General features: G+C 50.1%; 1 protein-coding gene across 3 annotated transcripts; it reads right to left on the bottom strand.

Annotated features, from left to right (window-relative positions):
- Window positions 1–1,722: 1,722 nt before the first annotated feature.
- Window positions 1,723–20,201, bottom strand: LOC105465942 (methionine adenosyltransferase 1A). 3 transcript variants are annotated; one of them, XM_011714596.3, is made up of 10 exons: window positions 19,938–20,201; window positions 19,321–19,695; window positions 15,398–15,475; window positions 13,848–13,970; window positions 10,550–10,662; window positions 10,029–10,172; window positions 6,288–6,506; window positions 4,930–5,112; window positions 4,434–4,567; window positions 1,723–3,795 (listed from the first exon to the last, which is right to left on the bottom strand). In XM_011714596.3, exons 2-10 carry the CDS (start codon window positions 19,412–19,414, stop codon window positions 3,693–3,695), a joined length of 1,191 nt encoding a protein of 396 aa, XP_011712898.1. In that variant the 5' UTR covers window positions 19,415–19,695; window positions 19,938–20,201; the 3' UTR covers window positions 1,723–3,692. The 3 variants fall into 3 exon arrangements, with proteins under 3 accessions (XP_011712898.1, XP_011712897.1, XP_011712896.1); XM_011714595.3 differs by having other exon boundaries at window positions 19,801–20,201; XM_011714594.3 differs by having other exon boundaries at window positions 19,779–20,201.
- Window positions 20,202–20,504: the final 303 nt, after the last annotated feature.

Genomic DNA, 20,504 nt, shown 5'->3' on the forward strand with positions numbered 1-20,504 from the left:
AGTGAATGGGTGTGGAAGGATTCAAGTGAAAGGCTCCAAGGAACATCATGTTAAACACTGAACAAGAAACTAAAAATGGAATGGAGTAGAAAGAGAGGCTATCAAGGAAGGGGCTTTTTGGAAACACAGAAATTTCATCTGAAGCCTGCAGCACACCCCACACCCATGGCAGAACGACACCCATGACAGAACGACACCCATACCCATGACGAATGACAGGTGCAAAGACCCTGAGCAGGAACGAGCTTGGCCTGTCAGGGGAAGCTAAAGAGCCAGGGAGTCCGGAATGTGTGTGGCGGGGGAGCAGAGTCCAGGATGAGGGCAGGGGCGGGCACTGCGTAGACATGTAGGTCAGTGCAGCCCAGCACGCACTCTGAATGTCACAAGATGGCCCGGGGAGGATGATTGGGGTGAGAGACGGAGTCATATTTACATATTTCCCACATCATCAACCTCCATGAGGCTGAATTCACTGGACAGTCCTGGGTCTCCCATCATGCAACCCATCAAAACCATTTTGCATAGTTGGTGGCTCCCCTGCTTTAGAAACAGTCTTCACCTGACTTCCAGGGACCTTGCCCTCCTGAGTTTCCTCAAACTCCACTGGCCGCTCCCTGCCAACCTCCTTTGCTCCTTCCACATTTCCCTAACACTGTGACACTTGGCTTTGTGGCTCAAAAGTTGGTTCTTTCTTGCTTTCACTAATTATTTTGCATGTTATACCTAGAGTCCTCCCCCTACCCCAGGCAAGTATTCCAGTGTGTTTCGTAAGTGTGTCTGTATGCACTTGAGAAACATGCTTTTCTCTGTAATGTGTCATGTTTCATTGTATTGCCCACCTAGTGTCTTCTCGGGGTATAGGTTCTGTCTCAAACAGGACTATGAGGCCCTTTGGCCTCATCTTCCTCTCCCCTCCCTGCCATGTTCTGGGTCTTCCTGGCACCCCAGATCAGCCTTGTCCGCACGTGAGACAGGGGAGCCACACAGGCTTTGCCTCAGGCTGCACCAGGACATTCCTCAGAGCTGAGTCCTGTCCACACAGCCTGCTTGCCGGAAACCATGCAGGACCCATCTTCCTCCTGCTCTGATCAAACCCCAAGAACCATATCACCAGGGGCCATGGCAGGGATGATCTTCTAATGAAAAAGAACCATTTGCTTGTTCTCTTCACAACTGAACATGAGTGAAGGGAGATGTGCACCCACTTAAAAGTTTGGCTCTTCTCTCTGCAGAAGCCCCTCCACTCCCTCACTTTGTTCAAGTTCAGTCACTTATCCACACTCCAGACATGGCCTGAGCATGCCTTCAAGCCAGCCTCACAGAGACACCATGCAGGAAGGGCACAGGATAAGGCATAGGCAGCCTAAGGGCAGCAATGCGTAAGGAGAGCACACAGAATTCAGGGGGAGCCAGAGGTGGCCACTGCCCTTGGTCTTAACCCTTTTTGGGCCTCAGGGCCCTGCATGTAAAAATGGGCTTCCTAAGAATATCAACCCTGGTGAGATGTGGTGAGGAATGAACACAGCAGTGGTGTGGCTTAACACAGCTGCTAGTAACAAGAAAAACCTAGTCCATGAGACATCTGCTCCATGTGGACAGGATGGGGTGACCCCGAGGGGAGGATACTAACTCCCTCTGTTGGTGGGGATGGGCAACCAGGGAATGCTACACAGAGCAGGTGTCATGTCTCTGGGGTTTTGCAGAGAAAAACTAAACATAGGGTAGTTGCTCCTTGAGTTTTTATTCACTGTTTTAGCAGGAACTATTAACAAATAAAGGCTTTAGTTTCAAACAAACAAATTGACAAAAAATATCTTATTTCTCTAGAGGGCAGGGAAAGTATAAAATTCTGAATTTTCATGTCGAGTATGATCCAAGTTAGAGGAACTCGGTCACCTGCAAACCTCTCCCTCCCTCAACAGGAAGGAATTTGAGGCTTCCTAGGTGACCAGGAGCCGGGCTTCTTTTGTTGCCTTAATTTCCGTTCATCTGAGAGAAAATGAAAGCCAGGGTCTTTGTGCTCCAAGCCAAGGCCCAGATGCAGGCTGCCTGCTCCCCAGATGAGACTTCCTGGGCTGCCTCTCCCAGCCTGAACCAGCACCATGCACCCTAGAGAGAGGCTGAGTCCCCACTGTTCCCCTGGGGCCCATGGAAGCCCCTGCCTGAGCCTGTGGTCCTGGGAGCTGGGGAGAAGGTAGAGATGCTGCTATCAGAGGTCCAGGCTAAGGACAAGTGGGGCAGGTGGGGCAGGTACTGCTGGCCATGGATGGAAAGGCAGGTGAGTTCCAAGACCCTAGCGGGCCAAGGACTGCTCAGGCCCCTTGGGAGCAGACCTGCTCCCCAGAGAGTCACCTGGCAAAGGCAGAATCTCCTCGTGACATCTCAGAAGCTTGTCCAACACCAGAAGGCAAGCCCCGCCTATTTAACGTGAGGCCTTAGGACCAGCCTCCCTGGATGGGGCATCCGAAGGGCCCCTCCCTCCCTCCAAATGCACTCAGCCTGCAGAGGATACAAGGGACCAGGGAAAAAGAAAGACCTGAGGGCCTCTGTATAAAGGGCTGGCCATCTGTGCTAGGACAAGTTGCTGCTTCTGCTACAGGAAGCCCAGATAGGACTGGACTGGACTCAGACCACTTACCCCAGAAGTCCAAAAACCCAATCTCTGCATGTCTCTGAGAGGTCAGGGGGCTGGGATTCTAGAGCTGCTGGTTAATCCCAAACTCCAGCCCATGCTGATGGTCCAGGTATCCAGCTTACCCTCAGCCATCTTCTGGGACACATGAAGCAAACAAAATAGCCCTATGGTTCCGTCTTCATTTTTCAGACAATTGCCCAGGGCTGAACAAGAGCTGGTGGGTTAATCCCCTCATTTCCAGTAACCTTGGGCCTTCAGGACAGAGTCCATGGCCTCATTTCTGAATCTGCTTTGTCATTGTTCAAGCCTGTTACTGGCATGTGACAACAATGGGGGAGGGGGTGTGTTACAGGCTCCTGAGTCAAAGCTCCTAGTTACACATCTAGGCCTAAACACGTGGCTATGGGACCCTGTGGAAGTTATCCAGCCTCTCTGTGTTTTGCTTTCCCCCATCTATAAATGGGATAATAAAAGGTACTACCTCATCATGTTGCAGTGAAGAAAAAATGACCCAGTCATTAGCTGGGTCCCTCGCACACTACAGGTGCTTAGGAGACATTAGTCCTGCTCTAACCCCTGCCACATGCCTGGCCTGGAAGGGGCTTTCTGGAGACCCTGGCTCAGGGCGCTGGCTGCCTGTGAAAGGGAGGCCCAGGAGCCCAGGTCCACAAGGAGCCCTGAGGTCTGTGAGATGTGCTGACCTCACCTGGCACAGACAAGGGGAGAGAGGGGGAGCTGGTCAGGGTCCAGCTGTTGGGGGAGGCGAGTGAGGGAATTCACTCTTGACGGGGTGCCTTTTCCACTAAATTAACATTGCCCCAGTCTGACGGAGCGGCAGAACACCATGCCCATCCTCACATCAAGAGCCAGCCTCCAGCACCAGGAAGGCCCTGCCTCCAGCCGGCCATGATGATGACAGAACAGGCTAAATGAGAGGAACCTGGCTTTGCCCCGAGGGTTGGTGGGTGGGGAAGGCGATCAGCAGCCAGGGCTCTGGGGAAGAGGAGCACGGCCACCAGGCGCCTCCAGGGTGAGACCAGGCCCAGCTCCCCTGGCTCTAAAACACAAGCTTCTTGGGAACCTCCCATGGGAACTCGCTTCTTCCGAAATGGCCGTAGCATGCTGTCTTCTGGTAGATGGGCTTCTTCAAGTCCAAATCCCTGCATGTCCAGCAGAAGGGAAGGGCATTGGAAGATGGAACAGGAGCAGGGTTTCTTTCTCCATTTCAAGGACAGGAGGGAGCAATGAACTGTAGCACAGCCCTCCTCACATGGCACTACACCTCCCCCCAGCGGTTGCACACACACATCCTATCTGTGCCATACCACGGTCTCGTTTTATAGCCCCACGGATGCTCAGAGGTTCACGGACCAGGACCTAACTCCAGCCTTCGGATGCCTTTCTCCTCCCACTCCACTTACCTGGCCCAGGCCAGTGTTGACACCACCAAGCTCTGGAAACAGGGAATAGACTTGCTGACTCGATTCCCAGCCATTTGAGCCATTTGGCCTTATATTAATAATTATTTTCCTAAGATCCCCGCCTGCCTCCCAGCTGCTCAGAGATGGCCCCACCGGAGTTGGTGTTGACTGGGTCAGCAGGAACCTGGGGCGGCCTCCTTCAACCTGACAGCCAGGCTTTCTGCCCTGAGGATGCAGTGTGCTGTACCAGGAGCTCACAGACCCTCCCACTTCTGAGAGGCAGAAACATCCTCCTTTCTGCCTCCCTTTCAGGTGAGGTGAGCAACTGGGCAAGGAGGGAGCAAGGTCCTGTGTAATAGCGGAGCATGGCACTTTACCTGACAATGACACCCGGCCGGAGGTCGAAGTTCTTACGCACCACATCCAGCAGCTCTTGCTCTGTCTTCTGAGAGGTTCCGTAGGTGAAGATGGAAATGGACAGCGGCTCGGCCACACCAATGGCATAGGAAACCTTCCAGCAAGGCGCAGCGTCAGGGACTGAAGCCTCTGTGTGGGCCCTGCCCCTCTCAGCAGCTTTGCCCTTCTTCTGAGGGGACCAGCGGGGACCACACGTCTCTTGCCCAGCATGCTCCCCTGCAATTTGCCTGCTACCTTCACCGAGGACAGTTATTCTACGTGCCCCTCTCCCTGAAGATTTTAGTTTTCCCTCCCCCAGGTTTTCAGAGCCCTGGCCACAGTGCCCAACACAATCACACAATCACAACCTTGGGCAAAGCGTGCGGCTTTCCCACCGGGCCAACATCCCCTTACTCAGGGCAGAGCTGGGCAGGGGTCTTCCACTGCAACAGGATGGTGGTGGGTGGAGGGGCTTACCTGGACGAGCACTCTCCGGCAGAGCCCTGCCTTCACCAGAGACTTGGCCACCCAGCGGGCAGCGTATGCAGCTGAGCGGTCCACCTTGGTGTAGTCCTTCCCAGAGAAGGCCCCACCACCATGAGCCCCCCAGCCACCATAGGTGTCCACAATAATCTTACGGCCAGTGACACCCGCATCCCCCTGCGGAGGGAGAGAAATCAAGATAAGAAGCAGAGCCAGCCCCTAGATGCTAGAGGGGGCTGAAGAACTCTGATGGCAGCTGAACCGCAACTCAGGAACGATGTCCTGGGGCTGCCCACAGACATTTTCGTAAGACTCCTTTGCCCAAAACTCTGGACCCCACTCCCAGCTCAGTCACTGCCCACATACTGAAATCAGGTAACCTGCCAAAGCTTCATTAGAAAGGGCAGAAGGTGGGCCAGGGGTTCTCTGGGGTCACAGCCACTCCCTAATGCCTTTGTTACTGAGTCCATCACAATGCAGAGATCCAACTGCAGGCAGGAATTGCACTGTCAAAAATACAACCCTGGCTGGTGCCACCTAGCAAATGCCATGTTGTCCACTTCCCAAGTGTGCTCTGGGCAACATCAGTCAATAGTCATGCCTTTAAAAGGGTGGGAGTTCTATGTTATATGATTTGGGGAAGTCTGCCTACTCTACCCCCGCTTTTAGAGATCCACAGTTCACACTAGTATGTCTAGGCTTTGAGAAGTCCTGCAAGAAAAAACAATTAAGTGTTACCTCCTTCTACCCTGTATTTCTACATTCCACTTGCTCCTGGAACCCAGGATGGGGCTCAGCTCTGTGGCAAAGCACGCAAGCTGAGGGCCCAGGCAGTGGGCAGCAGCCTGGCAGCGGTGGTCTGCAACCTCCACTCCTCACACTTGCAGTACAGGAAAGGGGCCAGTGGCGCCCTGTCTAAAACACCCTGCCACACCCGGGCGCCCACAACAGCCAGAGGCAGCCTGTGGTGAAGATCTGGAAACAGCCACCTGGGAACAGCTGGCCATGTGCAAATGCTGCAGCGGGGAATGTGCACCAGAGCAGGGCAAGGTGCAGCGGCCATGGGTAAGGTCGTGGTCACTTGAGATGGCAGGAGTGGGAGGGCCCGGCAGTGCTAAGTGGAGGAATCCTAGGGATATGCCCCCAATTTCCCACACACTGTCAGACACATAGCAGACCTCCCCAGAGACCGCACTAAATGTACAGAGCCTAAAATTCACCAACTTTACATTTAGTCCATGGTCAGAGCCAGCTGACCCACTCCAAGCTAACTTGCGGTTTTCCTGCTCTGAGACATAAGCAACCCCAGTAACAAAGACAAACCAGGGCTTCGTTCAGAGACAAGGATGCACCTGGGGACCTCCAATGACAAACCGCCCACTGGGCTGCAGGTGGTAGATGGTGTCTTTGTCCAGGTACTTGGCCGGCACGACGGCCCTGATGACCTGCTCCTTCAGGGCCCTGCGCATCTCCTCCAGCGTGATGTCTTCGTTATGCTGCACGGAGATGACGATGGTGTGGATGCGCACGGGGATGACTGCGCCATTGTCCTGCATGTACTGAACTGTCACCTGTCCATCAGAAGGGTGGGGGAGACACTGTGAGGCTGAGACTGAGCGAATGGCACATGGTGGCCAGGCACAGACACCCAGGAGGAGGTGGGCAGGGCTCCCAGAAGCCAAGTGGGGCCTCCTGTCTTCAAAGGGTGTTGGGGGAGTTAATCTGACACATTCTTACATTCAAAAAATTGCCTGGTGCTGTGGGGGGACTGGGTGTAAGGCCCAGTTATTCCCACATGGGACCACAATTAGCACTGCTTGGAGACTTGAGTTTCCTCTCAACTTATGACCCCTCTTCTGTCTCAGACGTTTCCAGGTGCCAGCAAATGTCCCCATGGCCAAAGCCCTTTCTTGACCCTCTATAGCCCAGGAGGTATCTCTCCTCCTGCCAATGATGCAGATAAGAAAGCCAGGGATCCAAAATGTAAATGTGTTGGTCAAGATCACACAGCTGGAAGAGTTGGGACCTGACCTGGAGCTGCATAGGCTGGTAGACAGGGCTCTTCCAAGAAGAAGGTTGGTTGCTGCTGAAGACCCTGTGCTGGCCACAGGCCCAATACTGCTGAAAGCAGCATGGACCCACAAGAGCAGGGCTCAGAGGATCTTAGGAACATGTGGTGTCTGCAGGGGTGCAGCTCTGCCAGAGGACCCTGGGAGGAACACTGGCCAGTGGGCATGGGACTGCTCCCATCCCAGGGCCTGGACAGAACCATGGGGCAGCAAACAGTGGCTCCCTGGGACTGTGCCTGCAGCAAGCTCTCTACCTCCCCAAGGCTACTCAGGTATCCATCAAACCCTGGATCTGTAACAAACTCCTACTCTGTGTTCTGCCTGGTCTAAGGAGCAACAGGGAAGGTCCAGAAGAAGCAGAAGAAAGAGCCCTGGCCACGTGAGATCTGCATGAGATGGCCCGACGCACACAGATCTCGTGAGCTGAGAGCAGCCCTCAAATGCCAGGCTGTGCACACATAGGGTCCTGGGAGAGGGGCTGGAATCTGGGGTAGGACACTCCCGGGAAGACAGGCACTGTCTGTGACAGACTCTAGGACTGGGTCTGCTGCGTGGAGCCTCAGGAAAAGGCGCACAGCCGGGGAGGGTGCTCAGGCCGTCTCCACTGTTCCCCTGGGTGACTCCACCCCCACCCGGTAGACTCCACGCAGTGGCCTTGCAGAACTGCAGAACAGGGTGGCAGAGCAAAGGGCCCTGAGCACAGCGCTTATCTCATCACGTCAGCAAGATGTGGGGAAAAACACACCATGGAAAACACAGCTCTGATCAGGTACAAAAATAGCCATCTGCACTGCCACCCAGGCCTCACTATCAGCAGCAGGGATTTGTTCAGGTGGAAGGACCCATCCTGCTCACAGCCAGCACTCCGGCTGGATAAAGACACTGCTTCACAAACAGGGTGCAGAGCAGGGGACCTAGACAAGCCGTGCCTGGCCCAGGGCCTCTCTCATGGAGGGAGTGAGTCGAGCAAGCCAGGCTGTTTGGAGGCCAGCAGGCGAGGGGCCTCCTGGAGCCCCACAACAAGCCTGCACCCCCTGCAACTGGAGCTGGTCTGTGGTCCTGCCTGTGGCAGCGGAGTGAGGCTGACTCTGGTATCCGTATTGGTATTTTTAAGACAATTCTTCAAAGGAAGGGAAGCCCTAAAAGAGCCCATCCTACCCTCCCTTCCTTGCTGACCCGTAAACCTAGAAACCCTCTATTTCATATCTAAGCACAATGAACCTGCTTCAGCAGGTCCAGTAGGTGGTCCCTCTGTTCCTCTCTCTTGCACAACGAAGAGAAAAACAGTCAGCGCCATTGGCTGCCTCCCCTCCCTGTTCTAAGATTTCCCCTTCTGTGAATCTTCACCCTGCTTCTATGTTGCAGCACCATTCTAGTCCAGGACAGGACAGGCAGGCCGACATCATGGGCCCCTTTCTTTAGGTGCCATCACAATCTATACGCTTTAGCTCTCCTAACCCACGACCTCCAAGAACACCCAATGAATGCTGATGGTTCCCATCCCCCCTTGGGGGGGTCATGTGGATAACACAGGAAGTCCCAAGGAAAGGTTTCCTTTAGGCATAAGCACGCTTCCCTGCCCGAGTACAGCCAGTATGCAACCTCTACCCTGTGCATGGCCTGACACTTGCGCAAGAAGGAACTCCATCTCTGTACAGCTGGAGTTGTACATGGAGCCACACACAGCACGCTGAGCTACAGCACCATGGCTGCCAGATTCCAAGTGCAGGACAAGAGAAGGCGCTGTCTGCTAGTGGCCAGGGATGGCATCACAGAGGAGGTAGAACTTTGCTGGCCACTCAAGGACAGGTGAGGACCAGAGAGGGAGTTCAGGTAAAGCAAAGCCCTAAGAAACAAGGGGACCATGAGTGAAATGATGTCAATAAAGCAAAGACGGGGTGGGGCAGGCAGAGGCAGGTAAAGTTGGAAGACCATAAAAGGTTCTGAATGCCAGAATAACAAGTGGATTTCCCCTGCCCCCTTGTAGGAAGCCAAAAGTTGTAGAAAACACTGAACAGATGTTAGGAAGTTAAAAATGAAGCCTAAAGGGAATTAACTGGAATTTCTAAGCAGGGAGAACCTTTGGGAGGGTAGGGCACTGATCCTGGCCTGGCTGGGATGATAGAAGCCCTGGGGAAGGCTGGACTGGAGTGAGAGGAGTGCTTGATGGGGCAAACTGGGGCAAACTGGGGACATGGGTAGGTGGAGAGAGATGGCACTGAACAGGATTGGGGAAGGGCAGGCAGGAGGTGGCAGGGTGCTGCACACAGCAGGCTCTCAGGGCCCATCTGCTTGGAGGGTGACCAGAGAAACCCACAGGCGGGAGATGTGGGAGCTGAGTATGTGAGAATGGTGTCCATGAGCATGGACACAGGGAGAGAGGTTGTGCAGGACGAAGTGCTGGGAGCTTGGGAATCACAAGAGGGGTCATTGGGGTTAAGCAGGGAGGGGATACAGGAGTGAGGTGCTAGGAGGCCTGTGTCTCTGCTAACACTTGCATCACCCCAGCCTTCAAATATAGGCCTCCGGTTGATTTCAACACTGCAGAGAGATGAGAGGTCAGGGCCCATGGGGTTGGAGCTGGAAACAACAGAGGTAAAGCCTTTTCATGAGAAACAAAGATAAGAAAAAGGGCTATGATGAGACAGACGGCACAGACACAGCACAGACACAGCACAGACAGCCTGTTCAGGACAAAGAGGCCTGGAAATATGGAAGCCAGTTAAGAAGTATGTTTGTGGCAGGATTTGGGGACTCATTAGTCAATGTTTGCTAATGAGCAAACAAACAAACAAAAAAACCCAAAACTATCCTTTCCATTTTTCTGTATTTTTGAAACTTTTTATAATAGAATGTGAGAAGCATCTCTAGCTGAAGATTTTTCACATAAATAGTTCTTTTCAAAACTGACCATTCTTTGATGCCTAGACTGAATATTTTGATCTTAAAAATGACAGAATCAAGAGGATTTGGGGGTGTTAAAGCTTCTGTCTACGGCTCTCCCGGGGTCATTCAGCTGCTCACCTGAGTCTTAGAGTCAGGCCGCAGCCAGGGGAGGAGGCCGGAGCGCCTGAGGTCCGCCATCCGGGCGTTGAGCTTGTGGGCAAGGATGATGGTGAGGGGCATGCACTCCTCTGTCTCGTCGGTGGCGTAGCCGAACATCAAACCCTGTGGTGAGAGAGCAGGCTGAGCGGCGCCCACCCTAGACCAAGAGGACAGCGGCTCTCTCCAAGCCCGAAATCTGCCTGGTGTGTCCACGTTGATTGGGTGCCTCCTCCATGGAGCTTTCCACTGGCACGTGCAGGGGAAGGATGTCATCCCTGACCCCCAACACTCTAGGAGGAGGAGACAAGCCCAAACCCAGTGTTAGCAACCACAGCCATCCACAGCATGGCCGTGAAGCTGAGGTACCCAACTCATTCCTGGCTCTTGTGCTAGGATGAGAGTGATTCCTGTGTTACCCACTCCTCAGTATGGTTAACTCACTGCTCATGAACTTTCCCAGCCAGCTCAACACACAGCTCCCACATGCAGTGCCGAGCTACCTGATCTCCTGCCCCGACATCCTCCTCGTTTCTGTCCAGATGGACGCACTGGGCAATATCCGGGGATTGCTGCTCCAAAGCCACCAGCACGTTGCAAGTCTTGAAGTCAAAGCCTAGGTGGAAGCAAAGTGAGCCCAAGTGGGGCACAGGTCAGATGGAGGGGGCCATGAGCTTCCCGATGGATGGCTCCATTCCCGACATGCCATTTGATGTCAGGGTGGGGTGTCCCTAACTAACCAGGGTCTGTCTAGGCCCACAGCTGAGGCCCAGGATGGGAGAGGCCCTGCACCTTCATGTAGAACTCTTTGGCCAATGAAAATTCTCTGTGGTGTATTTTATTGTGCTCAATTAGAACTTGGTTAACACACACACACACACACACACACACACACCCTACAGAGACCTGCAGATTAAAACAAGGTGATGCCAAGGCTCTTCTGGCTGAGGATGGTGGCTGACTCATACCCTGCCCCTTAGGCTCTACCCCAGGTGCCTCTCAGAACCCAGTTTGCTATCACTGCACTAGGAGAAAATCAAGAGCCCTTTTGACACTGTCACTCAGAAGCCCAGCTGTGTGCCTGACACAACTATTAAACATGCTGAACAAATACAGGGTACATGAACTATACAGACTCCCTGAGCCAGGGTCCTCTGACCCTGAGAGGTACACAGAGTCTGGGGCAAATGGAAAAGCCACCTGCCCTTTCCCGTCTGCAAAGCTGAGGCACGGGGTATAGGCCTGCTACCCCTGGCACGCTGGGCACTGATTTGGGAAAGTCTGGACTAGCAGTAGCTCAGCCCTGGGAGCCCCATGAGGAAACTGCTATGCACCGAGACTGTGCACACCTCCTCACAGTTGTGCTGGGCTCAGCCACAGGGACTGTGAGAATAAGGGGCTGAATACATGGATGCCCCCACCACGTCAAGCATAGTGACACACTCACTTTCCAAACTCTCACAGCCATGTTCTTTCCCATCTATCCTCCTACCCACACAGCCTGAAAGGACTTACAGAGAAAACACACAGATCCAAGCTGTTGTTTCTGTACAAGCTTCAGGTGGGGATCTACTGCCAAGGAATAAAACTGAAGCTTTTCAGTCTGACACAGCCCTTGCTCCCAGGACTCCTTGAGCCAACATGAACTCAGGTTTAGCCGTCAGCATGATATACTTTTCCATCTCCACTAGGTCCCTGCCTAGAACGTTCTTCCTCCAGCTCCCACCCCACATGCCCAAACCCTATGTCCACCCTCAGTGCATGTCCCCGGACCTGCCTGCAGTTCATCACACATGATGCCAGGAACTTACCCCTGGGCACCTCATGTTGCATCATATACCCTAGGAGTATCAGGTCACCTTTGCCCTTTACACCTTCCTGTTTCCTAATGAATGTTTTTGAATGCACAAATCAATGAACAGTCTTTAAAGAACTGCCAAAGCCTGTCCTGTTCTGCACTGAACATTTCACAGTTTACCTAATCACTGTCTGTCTAAATAACGAATCTCCCCAGGGCTCAAAAATCAAGCAAGGGCTCCAAGGAATTTGGAAAAACAGAACTTAGGGGACCAAGAGGAGAGGTACAGGGCTTGGAAAGGACAATGAGGCCAGCAACACCACAGCCAGGAGCAATGAGGAGCCATTGGCCTGAGACCCTGCTAAAGCTGTTACTGCACATGACCTAAGGCTGTTCCTGTCCATCGAGCACAGGTAAATGGACAAACTTGGGCACAGGGAACCTCAGCCCGCTGAGCCCAACTCAGCCATGGCTGGGCTCTCGCTCATTTCTCCTTCCTAGGGAACATTGCCTCCTGGAAAATTTCCCTCCTACCTAATGCAGAATAAGTTTTGCACTTGAATAAGGTCTACATGTACATAAACAAACTGGCTTTTCTTGGTAGAACAGGCTCCGTGTGGTAACGCCTCAGGAAGCTGCAGCTCTGGGACAATGTGTTTCCTCGGTGAATACCCTCATGTCCCGACCAGGAGAACTAACCGGCTCTTACTGCTTCTCTTCCCACTGAGTCTCAAAATCACTGTCATCTATTCAACCAACAGTAATTGCTCATGAGCGCTTTGGGCTGCGCCAGGCCGTGGCTGGACTGAACCTCTGTGAGTCTGCACCATCACACCATGAGTGGGCTCTGTCACTTACAAAGGGGGGGGGTCTGGCATCTCTACATACCCTGACCCACAGGATGCCACACATCACCCTAAGCAACCATTATGTGTCACAGGCAGAAATGAACACATTTAAAGTCATGCTTCTCTCTGTGCCTCTTGATTACAGGTGTTTATCTAGGCAGGTTGACCTGGAAGTGGGTCTTTTCACCATGGTGTGAGGTCACCACATCTCTCACAGTGATTTCAGAGAATTAGGGAGAGAGCCAACAGAGAGCCAAAATGGATTTTTCTTTAAAAATTGGAATTGCCTGAACATCTAATGCCAGAGACCAATGTGGAGACTCTAACAATGGGGACCAGAGCCCTGCCCAGGAAGCCAGTGTGGACAAAGGGTCCCTGAAACTCCTGCAGAATGTGATCGCACAGAGGCCCTCCGCACCTGGTGCTTGCTCTCTGGGTCCTCTGCTGCCCCCCAGGCTGTACCGCTGCCTGGCCTGCCCAGCCTCAGATGTTGGAATCTGCTTCAAGGCTCTGCTAGGGCCTGTGCCCCTTCCCTGGGTGGTGGCCCTACACTATGTGGCACAGGTGCTAACCTGGACCAGCCTCGTCTGCTGTCAGCACCAGTTCTGGACTGAGTCATCTTGCTCCATGTCTATGATTAGAAGTATGTTTAGTGGAAGACAGGAGTCCCGAGCCTAGTGGCTGCTTACCCTGTGATCTCACACAGACTGTTTACTCCTCTAGCCCTCCATTTCCTCGTCTGCATAAGTACATAAATGATTAGGAAAACACAAGAGACTATCGCCAGTACCTGGCAGGGAGCATGTCTCCAAAGAAGGGCAGCCCCCTTTATTCAGTGCGTCTTTCTCTCCAAAGCCTTTGCCAGTGCCAAGAAGGCAGGACCAAAACAAGCCCAGTCAACAACAGAAGGCAGGACCAAAACAAGCCCAGTCAACAACAGATGGGCATGTGCTGGGCCTGCTGGGCATAGTCACCTGTTGGCCATCCTTATGCCAGAGCCTTTGACCTCTGAAACCTGACAGACGAGTGTAAGAGTGTTTTCCTCCTGGTAGTGTTGATACTCCCATCAGGCTGAAAGGCGCGGGTTTGACTCAGCATCGGGGTCTCTATTAGCAGAGAGTAACAGGGATTTCAGACCCGGAGGCCTGCCCTCACCCTTGGCCGAGTCATCATAGCCGATGTGCTTGATGGTGTCCCTCACCACTCGCTGGTAATCCACCATGGCCATTGAAGTGATCTCACCACACAGCAGCACCATGCCGGTCTTGCACACCGTCTCTGAAAGGGAGTGGGGAGAGTTAGCAGCCAAGTGCCAGCAAAGGGAAGCTCATATTCCCAGACCTCTCACAGCGTGGACAAAGAAGACACACAAGGGGCCTTATGAGGAATGGATTCCAGAAGGAAAATAGAAATGTCAATAAAAAGAAAAAATCCTAGCACCAAGCACTGAGCATCTTTCAATGCTGTCTTGGAAAGAGTCAGTTGTAAGTGGTGATCCTGGACAATTTATTTAACCCCTCTAGGTCTCTGTTCCCTCATCTATTTAATAAAGCTATTTATAAGATTGCTGTGTGGATTAAAGGGAGATGATAGTTGTATGTAGCTGTCATAAAGAACATAGTCCACACATGTGACCCCCCATCCCCGACATTGCTAAACCTCCACTGCAGGCTTTAGGGAGTGGGATCCAGACCAAAAAAATCAAAGCAGGCCAACCTTCTCTCCAGATATTTACAAAAATATAAGGGTAGAATCTACCCTCAGAGGGGGATGAATCCCTGTAGTATTCAATACAGGGGTGAGGATGCAACCAGAGAGAGAAGGATGGGTCTGTGCTGTGGACAGGACATGACAATGACAGTAAGGAGAGCAGGACTCTGGTCTTCACACTGCGGAACTCTACCCCATGGCCTTGGGGCGCCGTGCTCCTGTCTCTAAAATGAATAGCCTGGACCTGATCACCCTGGGGGCCCTCCAGGCTCCAGAGTCCCTGACTCTGCCACTGTGCCAGGCAAGTTTTCTCACCAAACAACTTATCCCACAAATAAAGATGAAGATCTTCAGCCTACATGAGTCTTCAGACACAATAAATTATGCAGATGGGAGCCAGGGCTTCAGTACTTTAGTTTAACATTAATGTCTCTTAGAAAAGCCATTGATTTATTGAAAAACAATTGATGAAGATGCTGCCTTCCAGTTGCTATTAAATGGGGGACACTAATTATTTTAAAACCTAAATCATACCACAAACTAGGAAAGAAAACAAGAGAAGCCAGGTATCTGTGCAGCCAACAGAGGCTCCTAGAATGAGGGCGCAGCTTACAACCATCTAGGCAGCTACCTGTGTTTCCAGCTGTTTCATCGCATCTGGAAGATTCACCTAAGAACTTTGAAAGACCTCCTTGTTCCCAATGAGATCAAGCATCAGAAAGGCCATGTGCTGGTCCAACCCTCTGCTATTTATGGTTGCTATGACATCTAACATCAGATTCTTGCTAAAAATAATTATCTATCTGTTTCATGGTTAGAAATGTTTTTCCTCCCTGTTATTACACAGGCGAGGTCTCATAATTGAGAAATCTACTGCAGAGCAGAGGACATGGGTTTTGGAACTGAGGAGTATGGCTCGTTTGTCTTATGCCCATGATTAACTTCTCAGTCTAGCCACTTAGCTCTCCAGCAGGAAGGGATCGGGTGTTTCTTACCACAGGCCACCTTGGCATTGGGGTCTTGCTTGAGGTGGGCATCCAGCACTGCGTCACTGATCTGGTCACAGATCTTATCTGGGCAAGAGCAAATATGGGTCAGAATCACAAAAATATTAGGGATAACAAATTGAAATGCTAAAATAATTAGATATCTTTTCAGTTTACATATCAACTTATCTACCAGAGGGAAAACACTTTTTTAAAGTATAAGAAATTAGAAACACTTTGAAATTTTTATTTCTTTCCATTCCTGCCTAATTTTGGATGACATGTATTATATAAAGTTACAGAATGCCCTAAAAAAGAAACAACATTTGTTTTTTTTTGAAATGGAGTCTCGGTCTATCACCCAGGCTGGAGTGCAGTGGTGCGATCTCGGTTCACTGCACTCTCCACCTCCCGGGTTCCAAGCAATCCTCCCACCTCAGCCTCCCAAGTAGCTAGGATTACAGGCATGCACTACCATGCCCGGCTAATTTGTTTTGCATTTTCAGTAGAGATGGCATTTCACCACGTTGGCCAGGCTGGTCTTGAACTCCTGGCCTCAAGTGATCCCCCTGCCTCAGCCTCTGAAAGTGCTGGGATTACAGGTGTTAGCCACTGCACCCAGTCAAAATCAGCTCTTCTAGGAGTCTCAAGCAACTCACACATATACAAACACATACACGTTCTTCTAAATAAAAAGTCTCTCATTCCTCATCATGTTCCCTTTACTTCTAACATCTAGAAAAGTCCTGGAAATGAACTTAAAAATAGTTAAGAAGTCAATTTTACCTCTTTGCCAAGAGGTAAAGTCAGACGGCTCAAACAGTTGCATTGCATGGCAGGTTCCACAAGATGCAATGCACCGTATATAAAACACCACACCCAAGTACATGACTCCACCCATAAGAATTCTACAAGATATCCCCTATACATCATTGCTGTTTGCAGAATACTTCCATAAGCAGCTCTCAGATCCTCCCACATGGTCACTCAGCCTCCTGAAAGCCAGGTGTCCTTAGAGCTGAGTTTGACCTCTTCAATTAAGGTGGGACTGACAAGGGTTCAATATGAGCTGGAATTTGATTTTATTCCTCCACTATTTGCCTTAAAGACTCTGCAGGGTCTAGAATGTAAAGCACTAAATGGTGCTTGTAGGAAAATCCACTCTTACTTTGGGGTTATGCAAACTGTCAATATCTACAAATTAAGAAATAAAAGTGATATCTACTTACATATATTCTAGCTCATTCAGTGTTAAAAATACCCAGTCTCCTCTTAATAGAGTAATATGTTTTTGTTAAGAATGCAGATCCAGAATCAAGCAATTTGGCTCTCAAAAGCAGATGTTACATTCTGTAATTAAAGATATTCACTAACTCCCTAATCTTTCCTTTAGAAACTACTGCTAAACATACGTTTGAGGTTGTGTTTTCTTTCTTTCTTTCTTTCTTTCTTTCTTTCTTTCTTTCTTTCTTTCTGTCTCTCTCTCTCTCTCTCTCTCTCTCTCTCTCTCTCTCTTTCTTTCTTTCTTCCTTTCTTTCTTCCTTTCTTTCTTTCTGCAGACCCTGGTAGCACCTTTAGGTTTGTCTGAGCACATCGCCTCTGCATACCTCTATCACTGAAGGCCTCCCGCTGATAAAATATCCTAAAACAAATACATGCTAGCCACCTTACGCCTACCCATCAGGGTTCCTAGAAGCTTGTTGACTGATCATTGATTGTGGATGTCTCTGCCTGTGCAAAGACACAGCTCACAGGCTCCCACTCTGCCTAGGGAAATCCAACACGAAGAGGAACAAAGCTGGAGTCCAGCAGGGACTTCCAGATAGCACCACACACCAAGACAACAGCCAAGGAGGTTGCTTCTGAATTGTTGTTTTTGGTTTTGCCTTTCAAAATTTTTATCAATATCACTTAGTAGACTTAAGATAGCCAATAGCTGGGTTTTTTTGTTGTTGTTGTTTTTTTTTGGAAAACCGGAAAAGAAAAACTTCATCTGTCTAGCAGAGAGGAATTCAGCAATGGAATGACAAGCACAAAGTCACCTAGCCTTTATGGAAACTGATTTACCTGGACAATTATAATGGCAAGTACAAGGGACAATCAGACAAACTGATTGGCTGTCATTAAGTATACAAAACAATCAACTGATTGGCTGGCATGTTCATTCTCAGTCCTCTGAGCACACGGCTGCTGCACACAATGGGCCATCCTTGGGACCACTGGCCACTGCATGCCAAAAAACCCACTTCCTCCGCATGGAGTGAATCTTTCTCCTAAGCTATACATGAGGTTCACAGCCATGGAGATGATCAGAATGTATCTGAGATTGAAAATACAGTACACCTAGATACTTTATACAGTTATGCACAATGAAAGAGGCTATTTACATTGAACTGAGCTAAGTCACATAAAAAACTCAATTCAATTCAAGGGTTTTCAACAGCTGCACTATTAACATTTTGGGCCAGATAATTCTTTGTTGAGAGGCTGTCCTGTGCACTGCAGGATGCTTAGCAGTGTGCCTGACCTCTACTCAACAGATGCAAATAGCACCTTACCCCACCTCCTATAGTTGTGACAACCACAACTGTCTCCAGACAGTACAAAATGCTCTTGGGGGGTGTGGGGCAAAACTACCACCCGTCAAAAACTACTGGCTAAAGTATATGGAAGGAGTAGTGCACTGAGGTGTCCAAAGCCAAGTTACAAGGTAGGAAAGATAAATAACTTTGAGGAAGAACAAAAGCAAGGAAGATAGAAAAGGGCAGACTTCGTAATAAGTTAGCAAACACTCAAATGAATTTTGAAGAGGTACTTAAATACAGAAGTCTGCACATCTATCCCTCAGGAGTCTCCAAGAGCAGTGGTTCTCAGTGTGGTTCTCACCCCAGAGCATCAGCATCTCCTGGGAACTTGTCAAAAATGCAAATTCTAGAGCCTCTCCCAAGACCTACTGAATCGGAAACTCTGGAGGGTGGGGCGCAGCCCTCTGTGTCTTAACAAGCCCTCTGGGGGATTCTGAAGCACCCTGAAGTTTGAGAGCCACTGTCCTACACTTGAGGCTCTGAATGTTCTGGTCCTAGTTCTCACCGTCATCAAGGAAGCTTCTCTCACTTCCCCACATCACAGTCCACCTACTTTTCAGGCACCAAAATGAATGCCTAAATTTTCTTCCTGTTTAGAAGGTCTTCTATCCTGCTCTTAGAGAATGTCACTGAGTCGCCAGCACCTAGAGGTCTACCCCTGCAGCGACCAGGGTGCAGGCTTTCATGCCTAAGTTGCACATGTTTTACATGCAAAACTTAGTCACCCATGGTCTTGTTTCAGGAACATTCTCTGTTGACTTAAATTGGCCATTGATAACAGATTAAAGCTTTGCTCAAAAAAAAAAAATACATATAAAAAGTTAAGACCTGATCATACATTTTGCATGTGCCATACTCTTAGCCAGCCAGCTGCTACTCCCTGTCTTGGCCCCACCGTGCTGGCATGCTGGTGGTGGGCCACAGCACGGCTTCATCAGGAGGGACTGTTTTATGAAACTACTCCATGCTGTTTCTCTAGAGATCCCTTCTGGTAACTCACACACATTGCTCTGAAGAGTTCTAGGAAAAGTGACTCCTACAGGTACGAAGTTACAGTCAGATAGGAGGAATGAGCTCTGACATTCCATTGTGCAGTAGGGTGACTGAAGGGCTAGAAGAGGGAATTTTGAATGTTTTCACCACAAAGAAGTAGTCAATGTCTGCGGCAATGGGCATGCCCATTACCCTAATTTCATCATTACATGTTATATTCATGGATCAAAACAACACACTGTACCCCATAAATATGCACAATTATTATGTGTCAATTAAAACCATTTGTAAGCGACTCCCTCAGTATAGGCTTGGAATGATAGTTTTCCAGTCATTCCAGGACAGCCTACTTACCTGGGTGTCCCTCTCCCACAGACTCAGATGTGAACATGAAGGCTCCTTCTTCACTTAGAGAGTGGTCACACAAGCCATCCACTGGTCCATTCATCTTCTCACACTTCTCCACTCACGCTTCTTCCAGGGAACAATTTTAAGGCTGTGACTTTGCCTGAGTTTTTTTTCTTCTTCTTCCTCTTCTTCTTCTTCTTCTTCTTCTTCTTCTTCTTTCAACTCAACAGGCTTGTCTTTGGCAGAGCCACGGGGATCACTTCTGCCTAACTGCCTGTGAGCACGTGAGAACAGGCGAGGACTGCTGAGAAGGGAGGGAGCGGATGGAACTCAGGATGTGTCCCACCCTCCAGCTTGCCACAGCTTGCTCCTGAGCGACTCCTATATATGGAAAAGCAAAAGTGCCTGAATAATCATGTGAGAAAATTGGAGGAGTCCATTTCCTAAGAGGGGGGTCTTCTTACCTGGAGGAATTTCAATTCTTACCCCTGACTTTCCAAACTCTAAGCACCTGGTCAAGGTAAGGTAAAGAAGGCTGTATAGTTCTGCAGAATTGAAGCTCCTTTGGGACTCTCCTTCAGCTCTCAGCCAATCTCAGTAGTGCTCCAGAGTTCACAACTCACCTTGGAGAGCAGGGGGTCTGTGGTCACCCAGAGATACAAGCAGGCAATAAGAAACTCTGTCTCAGAGATATGGTTTAGGCTAAGATTGCAACAGTGCCTTTGCTGTTGCGTGTCCCCTCCTCCCCTGCATCTCATCTGGATTGGTCTCTTCCCCTTCTACCTTCTCAGGGAGAGCAGGAGCATGCACCTGTATTCTGAGCCAGCTGTGGTGTTACACAACAGATTCATTTTAGAGGAAAAGCTTTGAGTCCACGTGTTTCTGCTAACAGAAACCACCTAAACTGTCAACTTCTCTAAAAGGCTGGCAGGCATTTTAACAAGCAAGATCTTTAAAAAGTATCTATCTGGGGAGGTTACAGAGAACAATGTGTGTGTGTGTGTGTGTGTGTGTGTTTTAGAAAAAAATGCTTTTGAGAAATGGATTCATTACACGGAAATTATCAAAGTCCAGTTTCCCAAAGCTTCCAGATGATAAACATCTACATATTCAGTTCTATACATGTAATAAACATCGTGTTCACATAACTCTTGCATTATTTTTGCTTTGACCAAAAAAAGTAGTAAACA

The sequence above is a fragment of the Macaca nemestrina genome, chromosome 9, assembly GCF_043159975.1.
Source record: "Macaca nemestrina isolate mMacNem1 chromosome 9, mMacNem.hap1, whole genome shotgun sequence".
NCBI classification, from domain to species: Eukaryota; Metazoa; Chordata; class Mammalia; order Primates; family Cercopithecidae; genus Macaca; species Macaca nemestrina.

Coding starts and splice junctions, on each gene's coding strand:
- LOC105465942 (XM_011714596.3), bottom strand. CDS start 19,414: ATGAATGGACCAGTGGATGGCTTGTGTGACCACTCTCTAAGTGAAGAA. Junction 10,663..13,847: donor CTATGATGACTCGGCCAAGG/GTGAGGGCAGGC, acceptor GCTTCCACCTAG/GCTTTGACTTCAAGACTTGC. Junction 10,173..10,549: donor ATGTCGGGGCAGGAGATCAG/GTAGCTCGGCAC, acceptor CTCTCACCACAG/GGTTTGATGTTCGGCTACGC.